This window comes from Apteryx rowi, unplaced genomic scaffold (genome assembly GCF_003343035.1).
Source record: "Apteryx rowi isolate R43461 unplaced genomic scaffold, aptRow1 scaffold_80, whole genome shotgun sequence".
NCBI lineage: Eukaryota > Metazoa > Chordata > Aves > Apterygiformes > Apterygidae > Apteryx > Apteryx rowi.
In genome coordinates, this window is record NW_020451094.1 from 2,972,877 (window position 1) to 2,994,132 (window position 21,256).

Genomic DNA, 21,256 nt, shown 5'->3' on the forward strand with positions numbered 1-21,256 from the left:
CAGTGAATTATGAAAATTCATATATCAGTCACTATTTTTCTGTTAGAGCTCCTGCAGGAGTAGTTTAAGCAGAATGTATCACTTGCTTACTTGATCGTGCTAATAACCATTCAATCAAAGTCCATTTCAGAAACACAAGTTACTTCAGTCTAAGATAGTACAGCTCTTCCTCTGCTGTCTTCCTTTAATCACACTGCTTCTGTTAGGCTGTCTGATAATAAGATTTTGTAACAACTGACTAATGTGAAAGTCCTAGAACACATTTCAGCACTTCAGAACATAACATCAGGAACACTTTGGTATTACTAAAAAAACCCTGCTGGTTTGTTTCAGTAATAACTGTATTGATGATAAGGATAAAATAGGGAGAAGAATATGGGAATGGGAGGAGTACTGACAGAGGAGAGAGATGGGAAAGAGAGCATACCAGAGTGAGGCTATATCAAGATAAGTATCAGTGTGTATTAGTTCTGCTCTTATGTACATCCCCTTATCACTCACTACGGTCTGCTAAACTGACTAAAGAGACCAATTTAGTCTGCTGAATAATGGACTAAACGCTCTGTCTCAGTGTGGCCACTCTTCTGTTTTAAAAGAAACCTAGATAAGCAAAGCCTAGATAAGCAAAGTGACTGGCAAAAGATTAATACGATGAGAGCTTTCACCCTTATTAGGGGAGTTAGAAAGCTTACAATCTTAATTTTCACCTGTGTAAATTTATAGTCAACTGAAACAGTGCTCTACCCTGCTGGCTTATTAAAATGAAGCATAATACAGGTCCCCATTTCCATTTGAGTTCATAAAATCAAAATTAATCCTTTTTACAGGCATAGAGTTATGTTTGAGAGATGTACAAGTAAGAAGATGTATAACCACAGTATTCCCAAGAGGAGAATTTATAGGTTATCTATTGCTTTTTTCTGTGCTAAAGTGATTCTGAAGAAGCAACAGTTACCCACAGCCAAGAGCTGCATCCCCCATTCTACTCTGTCTGCGCAAATAGATACCTACACATGAAGGTTATCAACCCACTGTTCTGTCTGGACGGAGGCAGTTACCACTGTAACCTTGTCTATTTTTCTTTCAGACATTCTTGCATCTTCAACTTGGCTGCCTTCAAATGTTCTTCTCTGTAAAAGTGTCTCTCCAGTATCAATCTGTTGCATGCCTTCAGGATTGGGGTAGTTTAGTACACTGAATTCCTCACTGTTTGAATATATATTTGATCTATATTTTCTGGTCCTGTGTTCCATCTACTTACTGCACATTGCTAGACTTCTGTTCCATTCTTTCTGAAATGGGAATGATATGTTCCTATGTTTTCCTGCAGTGTTCAGACCTTGATCAAGGTCTCTGGATTGTATCCAAACATAATTAAAAATAAATATACAAGGTAGATGTATATGAGGTTCAAAAGCAGATTTTTATATATCCCAGTGCCTTCCTGCCAGTGCTCTTTTGTTCCTGAATTTTTTTGTCTTTATGGACTTCTAAGAATGTTTTGTATTAAAAAATTCAAATACAGTAGTCTCAAGGATTCAATTCTGTTGCCACTTAAATTGGAGAGAACCTTAATACTTTAAACTGACAAGAGACAGACCTTAGTAAGGAATGTTCTCAGTTTTTGTGGAGTTGTATAAGCTACATTCTTAGCACAAATATCTTAGTGCATTTTCTAATTGGATGTGAACAACATGCATGGGGATAGTAGTCTCAGATTTACAGCTAATGTTCTTTAACGAGTATCATAATTCTGCTTAGTTTTATACATTCCAGTTGTTATACTTGTAATATTTCTAAAAAGTTTCCAGGCATGGAGACTAGGTTACAATGCCGGACAACAGATTTATGTGTTTTGTAACCACAATATTAGAGATAAAAGTAAAGATTTAAAAATGGTGGATAAATAGCATCATGGCAAATGACTAACAAAAATTATTCTCCCTGAGTACATTAAGATTGATAAGAAGATAAATACTGGTTAGAATGTCAACAAGAGATGAAAAAGAATAAATGGCACCCATGCCAAGACCTACAAGTTGGATTTAGCCTGGGAATAAACTAGGAATGAAGCAAATGACAGATATAAATAGAACATGAGCTGTAGCACTCTGCTCCATTATGAGATAATTGGAAAAGATAGATAAGGGGGAACTCTGAAGTGAACATCATGTACTTAAATTTTTATAAGGCATTTCAAAAGGTTCTCTGGAGATTGATACTGAAGGTACAAAATCAAATACTTATAATGAGGAAAAGAAGTAAACAACCCCAAAAGTAAATAAACAGGGTGGATATAATACAGAGCACCAATGCTTGCAAAAGTCACTTTCTTTAGGAAAGAATGTATAGTAACAATGCCATTATGTCTATAGAAAACATACCATCTTTTCTTTACTTATTCAGTATAATAAAAGTAAATTAGTTTGAAAGTCAAAGAGAAAAAAAAATCTACTGAATAGGAAGATGATATAACTTGAAGAAAAATAAAATAGATAAAAGCCTTTTTTGTAAAGGAATATAAAATGTTCCTGTAGCCAGAACAGAGAGAATCCTAACTGAATAAGCCAGATAACCTCTTATAGATGTAGCAAAGCAGAGGCTTGTTGCACCCATAAAGGAGAAGCAGACTAATCAAGATAATATTTGCTTGCCTTGAGCCCAGACATAAGCACACTAAAATAACAACGACCAGCAACAATGAATAAGCATTTTGCAACCTGTATACATATATTCTGTTGCAACACAAGGAACTAGAAATCCGTATATTTCAACTCTTTTCCTATTGTGTGAATATACTGAACATGTAGGTAAAAATGTGATCATAAGCATTTATTAACCAGATTGTGTGACTGCTGTACATCTGGTCACAGAAGGGAGACAAATACTTTGCGGTCGAATGGGGCAGACATACTTCAGGTATAGGATAGGCTACTTTGACACTGGTGAAGGGGAGAAGTGGGAAAAGGCTGTCAGAACTTTGTATATTCCTTGGCATGTATATTAAGTGTTCAAATAATGTAGCTGCACAATATAATTGCTAGTGATTACCTCTTATTTTTTAATTATCTTTATTACCTTGGTAAAATAACACACAGCTGACATGCAAGTGATAATATAAATACATTTATGTCTGCTCTGTGAATTATATTTTATATATCAGTAATGTGTATGAGAAGCAAAGTATTTGGTATGCTTATAGGTGGAGGTAAGAGCAATCAACAGATTGCTGCAAAAATACTGTGGTTAGTCAGACAAAAAAAACAGGCTAACTATCCATTGTTCAGTTCATCTGAATAAAGATTTCTTAAGGCCCTGATTCTGGAAATACTTCTCAGATGGCTTTATTATCATTTATTTTACCAGAACATTATGAATTCTAGTAGATGAGGACATCACTTTGCACTGAGAAACACAGAACAGAAGAATAGTCTTTGCTATTAAAAATTTATGACTAAATATATAACAGAAGATACAGAATTTCATGACATTAGTTGTTATGATAAACAGTGGTCTTAGCATAATAAGTATTAAGGTAGGATTAGGAATGAAAAAATAAATTTTCAATTATTATTACTTTTTAAAAGATTATTTTCCCCCATATACTAACATGCAAAGTGAAATCTTGCTCCATTAAATGAGATCTTTGCTGTTTTAACTCAATAGGGGCTAAGATTTCATCCTCATAAGGCATAGAGTAGTTAATACAACCCTGCTATGTGTTCAATTTTCCACCCTCATTCTTTTATTACAAGAGAATTAGTCTATTTTGGTAACTTCCCAATGTCAGTTTTTCTCATATCCCACTGCATTCACTCTTTCCTAGAATTTTTTTGCCATGAAATCAGAGGTATATACTTTTTTTTTTAATAAGGAGAAGAAAAAGAAATATGAAGCTTCCAAGTTTGTACAATTCAAAAATCCAAAGATTCCCAAACGCCTGGGGTTTTTTTGTTTTGTTTTGTTTTTTTTCTCTCTCTCTAGTTGCCCAGACAAACTGTGTGTATCTATCATTCCCTCCTGGTACTTCTGTGATTGATTTGAAAGGCCCAAAATTGCATTGTTACAGTTGGAAGATCAAGAAACTATCTGAATGACAATGGAAAGCTTAGGATTTATAATTCATCACCTGCACTGGAAGAGCAGAGAGACCATTGCTATCCCTCTTCCTATGTTTTAAACATGCTATCATCTGCTGTAATGATGGCTAGGTAAGAGAAAATATGGCCTCCTGTTGCACATCTTTGAGATCCTGGTTCAAATCCTTTCTCAGCCTGGACTTCATGCATTGTCTTGGGTCATTTGCTTTTTTCAGCACTCCAGCTCTAAAATGTCACCACAAAAAAACAAGTTATAAAATGAAATTATGCTTTCATAGCTCAGTGCTGTGAAATAAACATTACACTGGCTAATGTGAAGGGGATTCTCTCAGTTTGACTTAGAATGATTGACTGCAAAATCCCTTCTCTCCCAAATGGTCCAGACACTTATTATCATTAGTGAAGCTGTGAAATAATGACTGGTTTGGGGAAATTTGTTGAGAAAGCAATTGCTTGAATGTGGTCTAGACTCAGATTAAATAAGTAGGTCTAGCTGGAGCATTCGGTTTTGTTTTTCTCAGAATCACTTTTTTCAGCAATTCTGCACAGTTGAAAAGAAAATTATTTATAGAGTAATAGAGTAACTTTATTCCAGTTTACTGGCGAACAACCTCTCCACTGGAAATGGGAGTGAGACTGTAATCACATCACAAATGCAAGTAGGATTTCAATTTACATGTCTGTATGTGGGGGAAAATAATCTTTTTGAAAGTAATAATAATTGAATATTTACTTTTTCAATCAGAATGGTTTTGTGTTCCTAAACCATTTATAGAGTTTGTTTATGCCAGTATTTCAGCGTTTATCTAACAATCCTACTCGTGTATATTCTGGGTGAGATAATCAAATACCAACAGGAAATTTTCTATGCTGCTTTGGCTCAATCTCTTTCATGACTTTGAAAATCACCAAACTATCAACGAGTTTGTATTGAAGTAATTTTAAAACATATATCCCTATAATATTTTTGTTTATTCTGAGAATCAACTTGACACTGTAATTTTACTTTTTTTATACTTATCCTGGTAATTTTTAATCAAAATCTTAGTTCAACTTCAGAGTAAGATTTAATGCATTCGGGATATGGCTAGAGGACAATGTAGTAATTTGATTAGGGATCTTTCCTTGTAGTATTACGAGTGGAGAGCAAATCTTTCTCTTAGCCGCTTAAACACCATCTCCTTTAAATGCTAGCTAATCTCTGATGCCGGATATTTACATTCTGGTATAAAGCTTTTCCCAAAAATCTTTGTTAGAAGTTTCAGTTTATTATTTGACACGGTGATCTTCAGCCTGGAGTACTTTCCAAGTCCAAATTCATGATCAAGGAATATCATGGGAATGCCTTACTTCGTTACATACCTGGATTTCACAGACTCCTGCTACTCTGTGTTAACCAGTTTACATTCTTCTAGCTAAGAGGCACCAGTGCTTGGAACGGGTGCCTAAGGTTTACAAGCCATCCAAGTGTTACAGTGCCCAGCTACTATTTTGGTATCTGCCTGTTGTTTAGCATTGTACATGTAGAATAGTAATATTTCAAAAGTGCCCAAAACATCTCCATACTGAATAACAACAAATTAATACATTATTTTAAACTTTTTGATAGATACACATGACTTTTTTTATGTCATGGCTTCTGAACCTCTCAATCTTCTAAAATATTTCTAGATTTCATAAAATGACTGCTGGTTTCACAAATCCTGGCTGCTAAGATGTCGCACAAAATATTCAGTTTTGAACCTTATAGTATGTATTGGGTAGCATTGCCATTTTAAATATACTATTTAAATGTAAAAGAGATGAGTTCTCATGCGCCATGAACCTCAATTTAGAGTAGCAGGGAATGAGGCCAGTAATTATTACGTGTAGATACCTCCCAGCTTTGTATGGGGTGCTAATGTACATGTACCTGTACTATTTATCAAACTGAGACTTAAAATAGCACAGTAAACTATTACTTCACATTTGATAAAAGAAAAATCAGTGTGTGAATTCACAGGGCATTCCTTCAGATTGGTTGTTTGGTTCTTTTATCTATTGTGCCTATATTTATCATAGTGACAAGGGAAATGAAGCTAACTGATTTTTCCATACATTCAAAAAATGTATGTGCAGTTATAGTAAATAAGGGACAAGTTGCTTCATAAAGCTTTATACTGTATTGCCTGGTATACCTTCTGCAGAACTGAAAATAATCCCTTCTACTCATACCAAATAGCATACTGACCTATAATTATTCTCATTGAAATAAACAGGAATAATTGTAGTAGAAGGTGATATTTACTGTAAAAAGATGAAAATCTCTCGCAGTTTACTAAAAAAAAATGTGATGTTTTTTCCCCTCAATTTCTCATATGCATCAGAACACTTTTAATGGCTAACGTTCTTCATATGTATCTAGTACTTCTACAGTATTTTCATGAATACTAAATGACACACAAGGAATGAAACTCTGGCCAAGACAGTGGTGTTCTAGAATACTAATGTAGTATTCTACAGTCCTGCTGCACAGATCAGAGTTCCTCATGAATCCACTTAAGGTATGGAAATCTAACAGATAAAACATTGGTATTTCAGTTCCACAGACTATAGGCTCAACTCTAAATCTGTCAGAGGTGAAGGGGTGACTGTGAGAAGAAGGCAAAGGAATGAAGTGGGTGTTTTGGGGTATTTCCATCTGTGCATAGGTTTTACACATTATCTATGTTAGTTTTCATAATAGGGAATGCTGGAATTTCTTTTTTGCACTATGACATAAAGCAAAAGTTGATACAGATCTTTTTGCAGTTAATCTTTACTTGACCAGAGAAATAAAAAAGTACTTGCAAAAGATTTTTCAACTTGGAAGAAATTAGTCTTCCAAATAAAACCCTCATGCCAATTCTCATCAAACCACTATTTAGTATAATAATAACTTAGCATTTTTTTAGTTTCTTTTGATGGAAAGATTAAAATAGTCTCTTCACTGTTACTGAAAGTCAATATGGAAATTTACTGACCAAGTTGTATGGTAAAATGTACACAGTCTTTTTCCTGTAAAATAAATTTCCAGCTAATTCTCATCATTCTTCATCTTCATGTGAACTCCATTTAAGAGGAAAACAATCCAATGCACAACAAAGTCTGCTTTTTATAGCTTTTTCTTGACTCTGGTCATAGCCAGTAGTATTCATAAAGGAGAAATACTACTAATTTATAACAGTATTCTTAAAGCTATTTATACTAGATTTACTATTTTTTTGAAATTTTAGAAACTAAAAATATTTTATGCCATTATCTTTGGGACTGTATTCCAAAAATTTGTACTGATCACTGTCACAAAACAGACTGAAGCACAGAAATAACTTTTACATTAGACTGTTTAAACTACAATTTTCTTCTGCAAACATTTCTTCTGCAAGCTGCATTTCTTCTATTAATAAGAGCAACATATTAGGTTAGGATGCAAAAATATGACATCCAAAGCAATATGATAAAAGTAGTTTACATGTTTCATTCATTTTTTCTGTACTCTGCTCAGTTTCTCATTTGCTTAGTGCTTTACTTATATTAGCAATATTTGTTTATTTCAGACTAAGAAATTATTACTGTAGGACCTGTGTCTGATTTGCAGGAGGAAAAAAAAAAAATTAAAACTAAACATATCTGGAACTTCCCACAGATACTTTAGCAGGCCTAGAAAGAAGTTATCTGAGATTCCAAATATAGCTGAAGTGTTAAAAAGTGAAAAAGAAAAAAAAAAAGTGATATTGCACATGGTTTTTACACATTGCCATGACCAGTGTAGCCGTACAAAGAGGTGTGTGATTTCTTAAGTTACAAAGCCAAACAGTCAAGACTTGCAATCTGTAAACACTTATACAATACACCAAAAGTTGCCATTAGCATGCCAGCAACTCTAAGAAGTAATGACCGAGCCGAATCTGAGATTATTCCCCTGAAATTCTGGGAGATGTGTGTTCTTTCAGTCTCCCACAATCACACTTATAACAATTATACAAAACACAAAGATGATAATTTAACAGATATATACAAAAAAGAAGAATATTTAGGCAAAAGATCAGAAAAAGGCATAGAACGAAAGCCCCAAAATGATGCAGGTGTCTTGCCTGAAGCTTCCCACAGAGAAAAGTTTATCAGAGACTCTGTTTGTTCTATCAAATCAACAAGAGAAGAATATGTTTAACATATGCTGATGCCAACTCCTAAAATAATTGCGCATTAATACATATTTGTCTTTATTCTCTAGTATTTAAAGGTCCTTTGGCTTCAATATTACCATTCAAATGGAGGATAAAATACATAGGGTTGCTAAACTAATACTTGCAGCTTAACATAGGCATACTGCTGTAATATATCTAACTGCAGTGTGAAACTGCTTTCTTCTTTTCAGACACAGCTTTCTGCACTGTACAAGCATCGCATATGATTATTGTTTAACTTTTTTTTTAATAAAAATGTTACATGTCTCATTAAGAAGCTGTAATGATTCAAAAATTTTGAACACATAATAGAGCAAGTATTTTAAAAGTTGTTCTAATCTCTAAAATGTCATCTCTCTGGTACTGCATTCTTTATGGCTAACACAGTACATGTAACCACAAATTTCATATACATCTCTGTCTCGTTAGTCAGTCATCTATTACACTTCTTGATTAATCTGTCCTTCAGAAGACATGGCTTTAATTGTCTTTGCATTAGATTAAGAACAAGTTAAATTATGTATTTTGTCAAAATTTTAAAAGTCCAAAGCTGTCATCATTTTTTATGGTAAGCAGCACCTTACATCACAGAGTACTCAGATGTTAAAGTGCTACTCCTCAGTAGTATGGGTGGTAGAATTGTGTGCCTGGTATTAATTTTTCAAAATAGTAATGGATAACAACTCCCATAATGTGCCTTGTGTATTTTTTAAAAAATGATTTAGCAGATGCCTTTACAAAATTAGCTTGTTCAATGCAAAAACTATTTTTTCCTTAAATGTTACTTCCCAAAGGAACACAAAGTTTGGAGTTTGCTGGCTCTGATGAGAGTCAAACTATTAAAGATCTGTTTAGCTAACAGTGTGTTGGTGAGGTGGGCTAGGAGAGGTTTTGTTCCATCATCTTGTTTTTGAAGCCTTATATATATATTTTAGGCTAATCAGTCTTAGGTGGAACATGGATACAACGAGGAGAGATCTGTGTTTATGAACCAGATTGGACTGGCTGTATTGATATTAGGAATTCTGATAACCAATTGCCAAATGTCTAGGGCAACACAAGGCACAGTAGTATTTCCAGCTCTTTCTTCTCGTTATAGGACCTTTTCTGTCACCGTAAAGTGGCACTGCTGTCTTAGAAAGGAAAGGAATTTCTAAACCCTCAGTTCACCTTAGCATAAAGTCAAATGTCAGCAGGTTGCTAGACAACCCTACATTGCCAGTCATCTTTGCCTTGGAGGAAGAGGTTCACCTCATAATTTTGATAATGGCAATCTTATAACAGATCACTTCCATCTGGAATTGTTAAGAGCAAAATTTAAGGCCTGCCACAAAAGTCTCAGACTAGCTGCATGTCAGAAGGCTGCCTATTTATTACAGGCACACCCAAGTTCCCCCCCCCCCCGACCCCTTAGAAATACTCCCTCTGTACTCTGAAACATTTCTAGTAGCCCGTCCTGTTCTCCCCACAGCGTGCAATACTCGCCAAGGTCATGGTAAAATTCCATTGTTAAGAACCACGATGAAGGACAAATTCAGCTGGTCACATGCAAATCACATTGCTTGAGTTTTTTGTAACCAGTAACTGCCACAATTCGTTGTATTTAATGAGTTTATAATGTCAGCACAGATTTAGTTTACTTCGTTATTTTTTCCTGGACTCTGGACTTTGATCTATAAACTGCCAAATAAGAGGAAAAATGGGAAGCAGAAACTAATCAAATCTTTAAAAATTAATTCAATGCATTTTGAATGTGGTTTGTATCATTTAAACTATTTTTTAGCTAAATTGTAACTTTCATGCAATCTATTGTCAGTCTTGGTACAAAAATAAATGATCATTTGGGTCACTATCTGAATTCAATTTGTAAAATTTGGATTCCTCAATGGTAATGAGATATTAGATATCTGGCACTGCTCTTGTGAGATTACCATCCTTCTTATGATACTCTTAGGTGGGTGAAAAAGCTACTTAGAGAGCTTGATAGTCTTTATAAAAACTAGTTGATTAATCAACGTCTGCACGTTACAGAATATTTTGTTCCACTTTGTGTTGTCTCTTTTGAATGAGTATCAAGAGAACAAAAATGATCATTAAAAACTGAACATCTACAGAAATGCCTTTTTAGAAGTTGTTTGTTTGACTGATTAAACCATTTGGAGCAGGTAATCAAATGCTACATTGTTGTATGTAGTGAAAACATAGCTTGCTTATTTTTCATGAGGGTACACTCAGGTAAATACAGAGCTTAGCCTTTAGTCCATGTCTGTTTTAACTGTCTGTGCTTGATAGTGAGAATTACAGTGATAACTGACCTGTGCCATTAGCTTCTTTTGAATTTGGTGCAAAGATGGGAAACTAAATCTTCCCTTGCAGAGTCAGGGAATATTGGGGAGTATTAACAGGGGCTGTCGAATAAGGAACAAATATAACCACAGTTTTCCATTTGCAACTCAGCTTGTTTTTCCCATTTGTATTTGTTTGGGATTTGGTAACACTGTTTTTATTCTGTGCTGCTGTTTTCTTTAGTCACAGGGGGGAAAGAAAATAAAGTGAGAAAAACATAAACCCCCCTAGAACATTTTAGGCTGTTAAGAATGATAAAGGAGTGAGGCTCTTTTATAGTCTTTACTCCTTATTAAATATTTTAACAATCGCTATACTTTGAAGAAGCTCTGTAACTTAAAAACTATTATTTGAAGGAAGTCAACTGCTATTAATTTTAACTTCATATATAGCTAAAGGGCAAACTCTTTTCTTTGCCGAACACCAAAGTGGCTTGACTTGGAGTACAGTATCTAGGAGAATGGGTAGGACTTGCCTGGCAGAGCTAACCCACAGCTAGGACTGTTACTCAAATCTTGTAATTGCCCCTGCCAGGCATATGATCCTCATGCTAGCTGTTCGATATGTGCAATTATTAACATCTAGAGCTAGCATGAAACTTGAACAGGCCCAGGCAGAGGGGTAGGCAAAGTTTTCTTCTTTTTGCCAACTCAGTAGATAACTTGCTCCTACATGGTTTTGGCCTAATGCCTTCCTCCCCCATCCACCATGGCTTGCCACTTGTTAAGTCAAGCACAATGATGTCAGACTTTGCAATCTGCTTTCTACCACAAAACTACAGCAGTTCCTGACAGACATCCCTATAAGGGGAGGCAGGATTTGTCCTTCAAGAGATACTTCTGGGTAAACAGTAATATCACTGTTTTTATCTCTGTGAGTATAAATGCTGTTTTTGTCTCTTAATGAATGTTTCTGTTTTACTGCTACTTCCCACCAGGAAGTTGTCTGCTAACATAATTAGCGGATGACTGCACGGGGGAGGCTGAAATCTTTAACAGCTGTTTTAAGGCATTCTGTACCAAATCTTCTGTGCTGCAGAACGTGTGCAGCAGCTGAATGGCATTCTCTCCAATGACACTGAGATTGTGGGACCATGGTGTCCAGGCTTCTAGGAAGGACTTAGCTTGCTCATTTACTTGAAAAAAATATGAATAATTCACCTTTGAAACATTTAGTGGATCAGTACAAGTTCTTGGGTGTACCATACATATCATGTAATTCAGTAAAAAATATCACCTTTACTGGTGAATAAAGTCTAGAAACTGAATGTGTAGCACTGAAATGGTTCATAAAATTGTTATATAATAGAAATATTTTGAAAACTTGGACATTTCTGATGCTCCAAGTGATAGTATATCTATTTCCTTGTTACAGGATAAAAGGGAGACAATATGAATCAATGCTACCATTTGTTATAGAAGAGTCATTCTGAGAATAATGCACAGTTTAACACAGAAATAAGTTCACTGTTATAAAAAAAATAATCATAATCATTGGCTGTGATAAAATAATAATCATAAAATTAAGAGAGAAGCCATTTGGGACAGAATTGCTTCAGGTCCCCATGGAGTATTATAGTATCTGCCAGATGTAAAGTAGCATGTATCAAGTTCTAGATGGAAAAATAAGAGCTCCATAGTGGTAAGTGAATAATTAAATAAAGACTGAAGTACCAAGTATGTTTAAAAACCATGCAGCACACCATCCCAGAGGAAGACTACTTGAGCTGTGGGAGTTTTGGTGCTTAGTCATTTTAAACCTTTTCTCCACTAAAAAACTTTTGCTGGAGTATATCATCAAAGTCTTCCTGCAATACAGATAAAACAGCACTGAAGTGTTCCTCTTCTCTTTTCATGCCCTTCCCCCAATTCAAGTGTTTACTACTTTAAGTGCAATATAGATACGATTTATTTTTGCTTCCATTGTTTTTGTGAGAATGATGCTAAAACAAAAATTAGTATGAGGCTGACACAGGGCCCCACTGTCAGTCCCCCCTGACAGAGGGCTAACAAGGCATTGCTTCCCTTCCTCCCTTCCACACAAGTAAATGGATTCTCCCTCTTTTATCTATAATAGGAACTCAATCCTAAGGCAAACTTAGGAGGAAGATGAGTTCTGGGATATATTAACAGTTTACTTACATGGAACTGTGCATCTTGGCCTTCCACAAAAGTCTAAACTCTGACCACTTTCTGTGACTAATGCAGTGGTTTCACAAATAATATTTTTGATCCTTTTTTAAATTTAGATGCCTTTATACAGTAAGGGAGGGCTTGAGCCTGTACATCCAGCAGCTTTTTCAGGTTTTAGGGCAATTCAAACTTTCCAGCTATTATTGTACAGAGTCTCATTGCAGATGACGTAAAACACTTACTAAATATCCTAGTGAATTAGGCTGTTTCAATCTTGAGCGATTTCAATCAAAATCAAGCTTTGAAAATAGAATTTAGGCTTCTAAAACACTTTATTAATTTTGAATATTTACTTACAAGGACAAATCAAGATAAATCTGACAATATTTGCTTAAGTCCTTTTATTTTGTAGCCTCTGTTAAATGGAAGAACTCATAAAAGTTAACATATTTTCTAAAATAAGGAAGCCAAATTGACTGAAGTATTTCTAGAAGGAAGGAGGAGGTTTATTTCGAGGAAACTGTAATAGAATTTTTGTGCAAGTTGAATCTAGACTCAGATATTTTAAATCACTTGATTCAGAAATGTGTGGGCTTTTCATCCCCTTTTAGTTTAACAATCACAGGTGATTTCCAATTGGAAAAGCAAAGGGAGAGCTTTACTTAGTAATTCACACTGTGACAAATGACTGTTAAAGTGCCTTCTGAGATTTACAGTAGGGAGTTGCTCATTGAAAGCCACTAGTCAACATGACATCCAGCAGTACAATTGTCCAAGTGATGTACGGAGGTGTTCTATATCATCTGAATCTTTCCTTTTCAAATAGATGGTAATGTTCATTTAAGTAGTAAGCACATCAGAAAGGAAACCTAATTTTAATTTAATCCTTTAAGTAGCCAATGTAAGTACAGTTCTCACACAAAGGTAATATTTAGCTCTACAGTTTCATCATGAAAGTATGTACTGCAGCAAAATGACTCAAATCTTTCACCTCAATATAGGAGCAATATTTGAAATGTATTCCCAGCACTAGCTAATATGTCTTGTTTCATATGTACAAAAAAATAGAGAACTGGGAAATGTAAATTTTTGTTCCATGATTGTAAAACTGTAAAGAATTATTGGAACAGCAAATGGAAAAGTTATGAAATCTGAGGTTTTGATTTATCTGGGATTTTGAAAAATGTATTGGGTTTTTGTGTTCACTTTCTGTTGCTTTCACTCCATTTTTATATATGATTTTGAAGTGGCACAGTATTAATGATTTTTCTAGAACATATTAGGTCTATATAGAACCTAATGCTAAAATTTAACAGGCAATAGAATGAAATACTAGTACAAAATGGACATGAATGACTGTACAATGACTTGTTCATATGACAGACAATGTATTATTTCAGCAATTTGACACAATAATGTGTACTTCATGCTCTCTTAATTTTGTTAGAAATATTTACTGCAGATGAAATTTACCCTGGTGTGCAAGGTCCAAAGAAAGCCATAACCTACTGCTTGACCTTACATAAACCCAAAGGGACTTAAAGTGTAAAAGGTATACAGTGTTTTTATGAGGTCATAAGAGTGAATCTCATTCTGCAAGTTTTAAAAACATCCATATATTTCTTTCTCTTTTTCTTTCTCTAAAATGTTATGGGAAAAGGATTATTCCAATAAATTAAAGTTCTTTAACAGCAGGCTCCCTTTTTCTTTTCCATCCTTTTAAGGGCTCTAAGACAAAAAACACTTATTCCCCATGTTTAAGGGCTACACTGTATATTTAAGAAAGAAAGACATCAAGCATAAACAAGTCTGTGCTTTATACATGGAGCTCCCTGCAACACAGTCCACCATATATGCATTATCTGAATGTCTGACTGTGAAGTAAATATGGGAGACTAGAAGGAGAAGAACTAGCAGCATGGATGGGAGAATGATCAGCACAATGCTAAAGTGCAGAGGTTATTTCCGTAATAAATAGACTTTGACCCATTCTGGCTACATCTGTACCAGTAAGTTGAATGTGCCTAGGCACTGATATTAAGTGGCACAAAAAAGCCTACATGTATACCAGTAAACAGTCTCAGCCTCCCAAACAGGGTCGCTATCTGCAACCTTCCTGCAGGGAGTGGTTCCTGGGTCACTCAAACCGCCAAATCATCCTTGGGAACTGTTCAAGAGAGTTTTGGGTAGCTGAAGCTGGCCAAAGTCTAACAAGGAAAATTTGAAGAGTTTACTAGTATAAGCAGCCATGTTTCAATGGTGGGGAACATTCCTGCCTCACTTGAATTTACTGCTAAAACAAATGCAGCCTCTATATCTTCTAAAGAATAGACACGGAGTTAAACGTGTGCATAAAGGGTTTAAGAAATATAAGTTCTGCTCTGCAAGATACTGAATTTATATGACTGACCTTACCAAAAAAGCACTGATATCCATAGCCTATAAATGCTTTTTTATTTTTAACTTAGAATTCTTTCTTTATACCTCTAGCATTCTCTGGCTTGGCTTTTTTTAAAGTACAGGTGACAAAAGAAAATATTTCTTGTGAATAACCTGTTCATTGTATCTACCCAAAGCTTACACAAGAATTTAAAATAAATATTCTCTTTTACCCCTTCCTCTGAAGCAATTTACCAGCTTTTAAACATGTCATGTTTTTCAAACATGTCTTCACTTAGTAGGACATGTTTTGTGTTGCTCTTCAACATAGCTAACAAGATTAAGACTTACAAAAACTGAAATGTTTTATTACATAATTTACTGTTACGATCATGCTTGAATAAAACCTCACTGAATTAATACATGTTTGTTGCACAGGAGGAGAGGGGGGCCTGAGCTCCCCCTTTCTTTCTGCCCCCTTCCCAGGCAGACAAACTGAAAAACAAATTGTATCATGATGGTAACGAACAAATATTTCAGAATTTTCAGCAAATCAAAATAGTTTGTTTCAGTTTCAGATATTTTCAATAATGAAAGTAAAATGTGAGATTCACAAAGGGGATTTTGATGAGTTACAAAATCAGTGAAAAAGTCAGAGGTTTGCTCTTCTCTTTCCTTCTAGCCCAGTGTTTGGAATATTCATGTGGCCACAAAAAACCTGATACACTCCCCTTCCTGCTGCAGAAATCACCCATATGACATACACATGCTCTAGCTACTGGGTTGATCTTTCTCATGCTCTCCTGCTGCCTTCCACATGAATCAGGGCAATATTTAAATATTTTACATAGTAAGAGGAACAAAGTTGTCTCACCTTACAAAAGGAAGAACTACCCCAAGGATCTCGCTGAGTAAATATTTAATTATTCCATATAAAATGCAAATAACCTAATGATAAGTTTATGTGAAAAGATTGCCTCAGAATAGCCCAGAAATCTAACCTTATCAAGTTAACCTTATCTAACCTTATGAAGTTAAAGAGAGATCTCTTGCAAATTTCAGCTATAAATCAGAAAAAGTAAATTTGGGATTCCTATGTGCTATAAGCATCAAACTTTATCTCCACAATTTTCAAAGGGGACCATGTCCTTTGAAAATCCATCCTTCCAAAAGCCAAGATTGGTTTTAACTCTTGATTTTCTTCAGGAAAAACAAGTCAGCAAATTCAAGAATGTCAATGAATTATGTGAAATAATTTATTTTTTGGAAAAAATTGTGTTTGCCAAAGATTCACCATGTCCTTGTGCACACAGCAACTTCTTTTATTAAAAATAATATACAATCCAATTTGCTGGTTTGCAGAATATGACAGCCAGCCCAGAACCCATCTGTTACTGAGGCTAACTACAAGCTTGGTTAGGAAACTAGCCTATGTAAGTTGAGTTATTTTACTGAGAAAGAAACGCAAAAGCAGTGAAATGGATGTTACTTTAATGCAGAAGCAAAGGTAAGAAATGGACCGTGAACTAGGTACTGAAAAAGGCAAAGAAGCCTGAGTGAAGCTCCACTGTAAGAGAAGTCCTTGTGAGAAAATAAGATTAGTGATCTGCCTGCAAACAGGTATGGATCTAGGAACAAAGTTTTCTGAATCAGAATCCTACTATATTCAGGTAAGCAGAACTCTGCATATGCATTTTATAAATGAAAAGGATTATTTAAAAGAAATAGCTGATCAAATTCTCCTCCTAAAGAACATAACCAGTAAGATCTCAAAATTGAATAAGATGACTACATTAGAAATATATCTTTACTATAAGCAAAAAAGAGGAGGTAGAGGTCTATATAGTTTCAACCATATTTTTTTATTAAGTACTACCATAAGACTTTCTGGCAAACTATGCCATTGAAACTGAGATTTGTTAACACAGGACCTTGGACAGTATGTGGGTGATCAGAGGAATGATCACATCTCCTCTTCACTTTGAAGATTCAACAGGCATCCAAAAGAATAGAGAGGATACATACACCTCACTGATACAGTTTATATACCAAGACTCAATCTTGGGAGACTTGACTCCAAGAGGAAGAAATGCACAGATTTATGGAAAGAGTTGTGTTATGTAGGCTTTTGCAAATACTGATATCCTCTCTGCAATCTGAAAGATGAAACAGTGTTTTAGTTTAGAGATTTCAAATGATGCAGCACTTTGCCAACATGTCAATAGCCAGTCAGTTCCTAGTTCTGGGTTTACAATCCTTGGTTTCAGATCACTCAAACTTTTTGGTAACTTTCAACTTTGTGGTGAAGTTTCCCATCCTGGTGGGACAACGGAATAACTTTTTCATTAGAGCATTTTTTTAAATAGAAAATTGATAGAAAAAGTCAGGAAGGTCATTCACAGGAGAAGGTATTTCAAGAGCTGGTTATGTGAGGTACATTAAATAACTTTAAAATATATCTAACTTAGGGCACCTGTATTTTTAAATATAGGAAGATTTGTCGATCTTCCTGAATGCACAAGAGTCAGAAGCCCAATATCTTGATACAGCTGATTTGGGCCCTCCCGTCCAATGAAGTGCATGGTCCACCCTCGCTGATAAGCCCTGTGAAAACTCTTCTACCCTTTAGCAATGAAAGCTTCTTCCAGACCCAGCTATTTTGGTTTAAGTAGGGAGGCTTTCTCAGTAAATTCTGCATTGCAGCAACTCCTGTGCACTGCTCTGCATATGGTACCGAGAGGAAAGGGAGAGAGGCTTTACATATTCCTCAGCTGCTTGTGTTTTCAGCCAGCAAGGAGCCAACATCTTGCCAGAAAGGACAGAGTGGAGGGAGAAAAGAGCTGTATCAGTCAGAAAACAGAAACCTCAAAGATGAACAGACTAGGAAAATCAAAAAGAGAATGAGGACAAAGAGTTCAGGTGGTAACAGACCTGAAGCTCATGGACCGTAAACGTTTCCATTTAAACCCTTAGTATAAATTGGACTGCAAGGAATTGAAAGCAACTTGAAGTTGCAGTGAACTTGAAATATGCACAAAATTAGTTTCAGCATCTAAGTCAAGGGCCAGTAATCCCTCAAATGCATTATCCTGATCACTTGCCACTGTGTGACCACACTATAAGGCTACTTCAACCATGTTTTAGTGCTCAGCTATTTCATTTATTGTTAATGTCCATTCAATTGAATGAGGTACAAGCAATACTTTTGGCAGTATCTGTATTACACACTAATTAGGACACAAGAAATCTGCTTCATCAAAACCAAACTCATGCTACTTATATAAGGTTGTAAAAAAAGAAAAAAAATCTATTAAAAATACGGTATACTTGTATAATATCACTCCTGTCACTAATCAGTACTACTAATAAGCAGTTCATCTTTGAGTGCCCACAGGCCTGTAGTCTCTCTCATTAAATATTTCCTAAAATGATGTCTAATATTCTAAATATTGCCTTTGACAATATTTCTACGCAGAATGTATATGCTTTTGATATAATGGATAACTGCAAAATACCAGGGACATGGGATTGGATTAATGTTTTGGTATTAAAAGTGGTACCTTCCAATACAGAAAAACAAGAATCCAGGCAAGATTCCATTGTAAGGTGGGCAAACAAAAAGCAATACCCCCCCTTTTTTTTTCTTTTCTTTTTTTTTTTTTTTTTAAGAATGGACTTTGTTCAGTTAATGGAAAGCTAGTAACAAAAGAGACTGCTATGGTAACTTGCAGAGCTGGAGGAGAACAGTGCTGTTATCGCAGCCTCATGCAGAGCACAGTCCTGATTATGTCGTGGGGAAAAAACTGCACAGCACTCCCAGCCACACCACAACTGTGACCAGCACCAGCAGAGGACAATACCTGAAGATCTGAAAAGCCATTTCCACCAGCCATTTCCAGTCCTGAGTTCCTATCTTACGTATCAGTTGAAATAATTTAGTGGCCAGAAGTCAGTCTTGTAATATTTGCATGCTTTTATTCAATATTAATGAAATAGTGAAAAGTTAACTATTCATTTTTCACTAGTCCTTAGCTATAATTTTCCATTAATAATCATGCCCTATAAGATTGTTATGCTAGAATTCTGCTGTGAATATTTTCCAAGGATTGTTTACATATATTTTATTAAGTGCACAGGGTCTTGAAACAGAAATTTCTATAGCTGCATTGATGCTATGGTTTGCACAAGTTCTTACACATTGTTTCCTATTTGAGATCATAGAAGCTAATTTTATGTTTAAGAAAGTCAAAGAACTGAAATCAGGGAAGTGCTTGACTGAAGTTTGAACTACAGTTGGCAAAAGTGCCAAGACACACAGGCAGTCCAAAGAGTTGTATAAAGAATATTTTGTTTATTTTAGTTAGGGTTCTTATGGCTAACGGTTGATAAAACAAGAAAGCTCGGTGTTTTTTCCTACTCCAGTAAAAAATAAAATGTAGGTGTAAAATGCTAAGGACAACTCATTCTAAAATCACAACGAATACTGTGATCAGAAATTAGGAATACAGAAAATACTTCTTATTGTTTCAAAATATTTTTAAATATAAAAATTATGCTTTGATAAACATATTCCTTAACTCTCCATTATGCTTGACTAATACAACTTACTTATAATGCTGTAATTTCCAACCAACAGCATTTATTTTTTATTATTATTTGAAGATGTCATTCACCATTTCATAAATGTCAGAATAAACATAATTTGCTTCAATATATATCATATTCTCCTACACTAAAGTAATAATTAGTTGAGTATCTGTATGATCGTGTGATTACCAATGAGACTCTTTCTTTAGGAAAGTAGCTAAAAATCTATAAAACGTAGACCAGCATTAAAATCAAAGTTTCTGATTACCAAGTTAAAACATGATTAATTCTGACAATATAAAATAAATTAAAATCAATCCAACATGCTACTAGGTATCAGCAGACAATTTTATTTTTCTCTGTCATTTAACCAAAATGAGCTGTTACTACAAAGTGGATCTCGCACATACTTTTGCGAGATGGGATCATGCAATAACTTATTGGTACACTAGGTTGCATGGCCAAATCGAGTGCCATGATGGTACTGGTGTTCTTGAGTACTGCCCATCTAGCGTTTTAAAATTAAACACACATGCCTGCTACTTAAAATTTACGCATTTTTTTCCTTCTTTTAAAGGCACTGTTTGACTTGTTTGGGACAAACTTAAATCCCTTTTTTTAAAAAAAATCGTTTTGGAATTGAAGATGCTGGCGATCCTCAAAATAATTTATAAAGGAGTACTGAACGGTAGTTATATCCTAGGATAAAGAGAAAATGCACGTAAAGGAGCATGCATATTAGATAATAAAAACATACACGACCCCGGCAGCTAGCCCTTCCACGAGCACCCAAACCGTATTTTGGGGGCTTCCCCTGCCCCAGTTCAAGTTACCACCTGGAGACGGCTCCGCGCCTCTCCTGACCTTCCTCCCACCGTAGCGAAGAGGGAGGTCCTGCCCCCCCCGCCCGGCTCCGGGACGGCGCCGCGGCCCCCCGGGGCCTCGGCACCGCTTCGCTTCCCCGGGAAAGTTTTCGGCGGGGCTCCCCCCACCTCCCGGGAGGTGCGTGCCTTCACGCCGCGGCCCCCGCTGCCCTCCGGGCGCCGCTGCGCGCCCGCGGCCCTCGCGCTCACCTGTCGTCGCTCTGCCAGCCCTGGTCGCCCAGCAGCAGGTCCCGAAACCGGTACCGCGGAGGCAGCGGGGGCACCTCACTGTCCAGGTCCACCATGCTGCCCGCCGCCGCTCCCCTCTGGGAGGGCAGCGACGCCCCCCGCCAAAAGAAAGGGAAAAACAACAGAATAAAATAAAATAATAGAAAAGAGAGCCCAGGCGCGCCGGGGGCGGCGAGGGGCGCGGAACAGGTTGCCCCCAGGCGAGCGCGGGGGTCGCGCGCGCACACACAAAGGCGGCGGGAGGACGGTCTCCCGGCGGCTGAGAGGAGTGACGGGACCCCCCTGTCTCCCCCCGGGCTCTAGGGGTGCTAACGGCGATTAACGGACCGCGGGTTGAAAGTTCCGCCGCGCGCCGCTGCGGCTCCACGCGGCCCGCCCTCAGGGGCGGCAGGTGC

General features: G+C 36.3%; 1 protein-coding gene across 3 annotated transcripts in view; it reads right to left on the bottom strand.

Moving 5' to 3' along the window:
* KCNT2 (potassium sodium-activated channel subfamily T member 2) overlaps nucleotides 1-20,946 on the bottom strand; it is a 166,359-nt gene extending 145,413 nt beyond the window's left edge. For all 3 annotated transcript variants that reach the window (XM_026089181.1, XM_026089180.1, XM_026089179.1), the window contains exon 1: nucleotides 20,823-20,946. In XM_026089181.1, the coding sequence (XP_025944966.1) occupies nucleotides 20,823-20,917 (95 nt within the window). In that variant the 5' untranslated portion in view covers nucleotides 20,918-20,946. The remainder of the gene's footprint in view (nucleotides 1-20,822) is intronic.
* Between the last annotated feature and the right edge of the window lie 310 nt (nucleotides 20,947-21,256).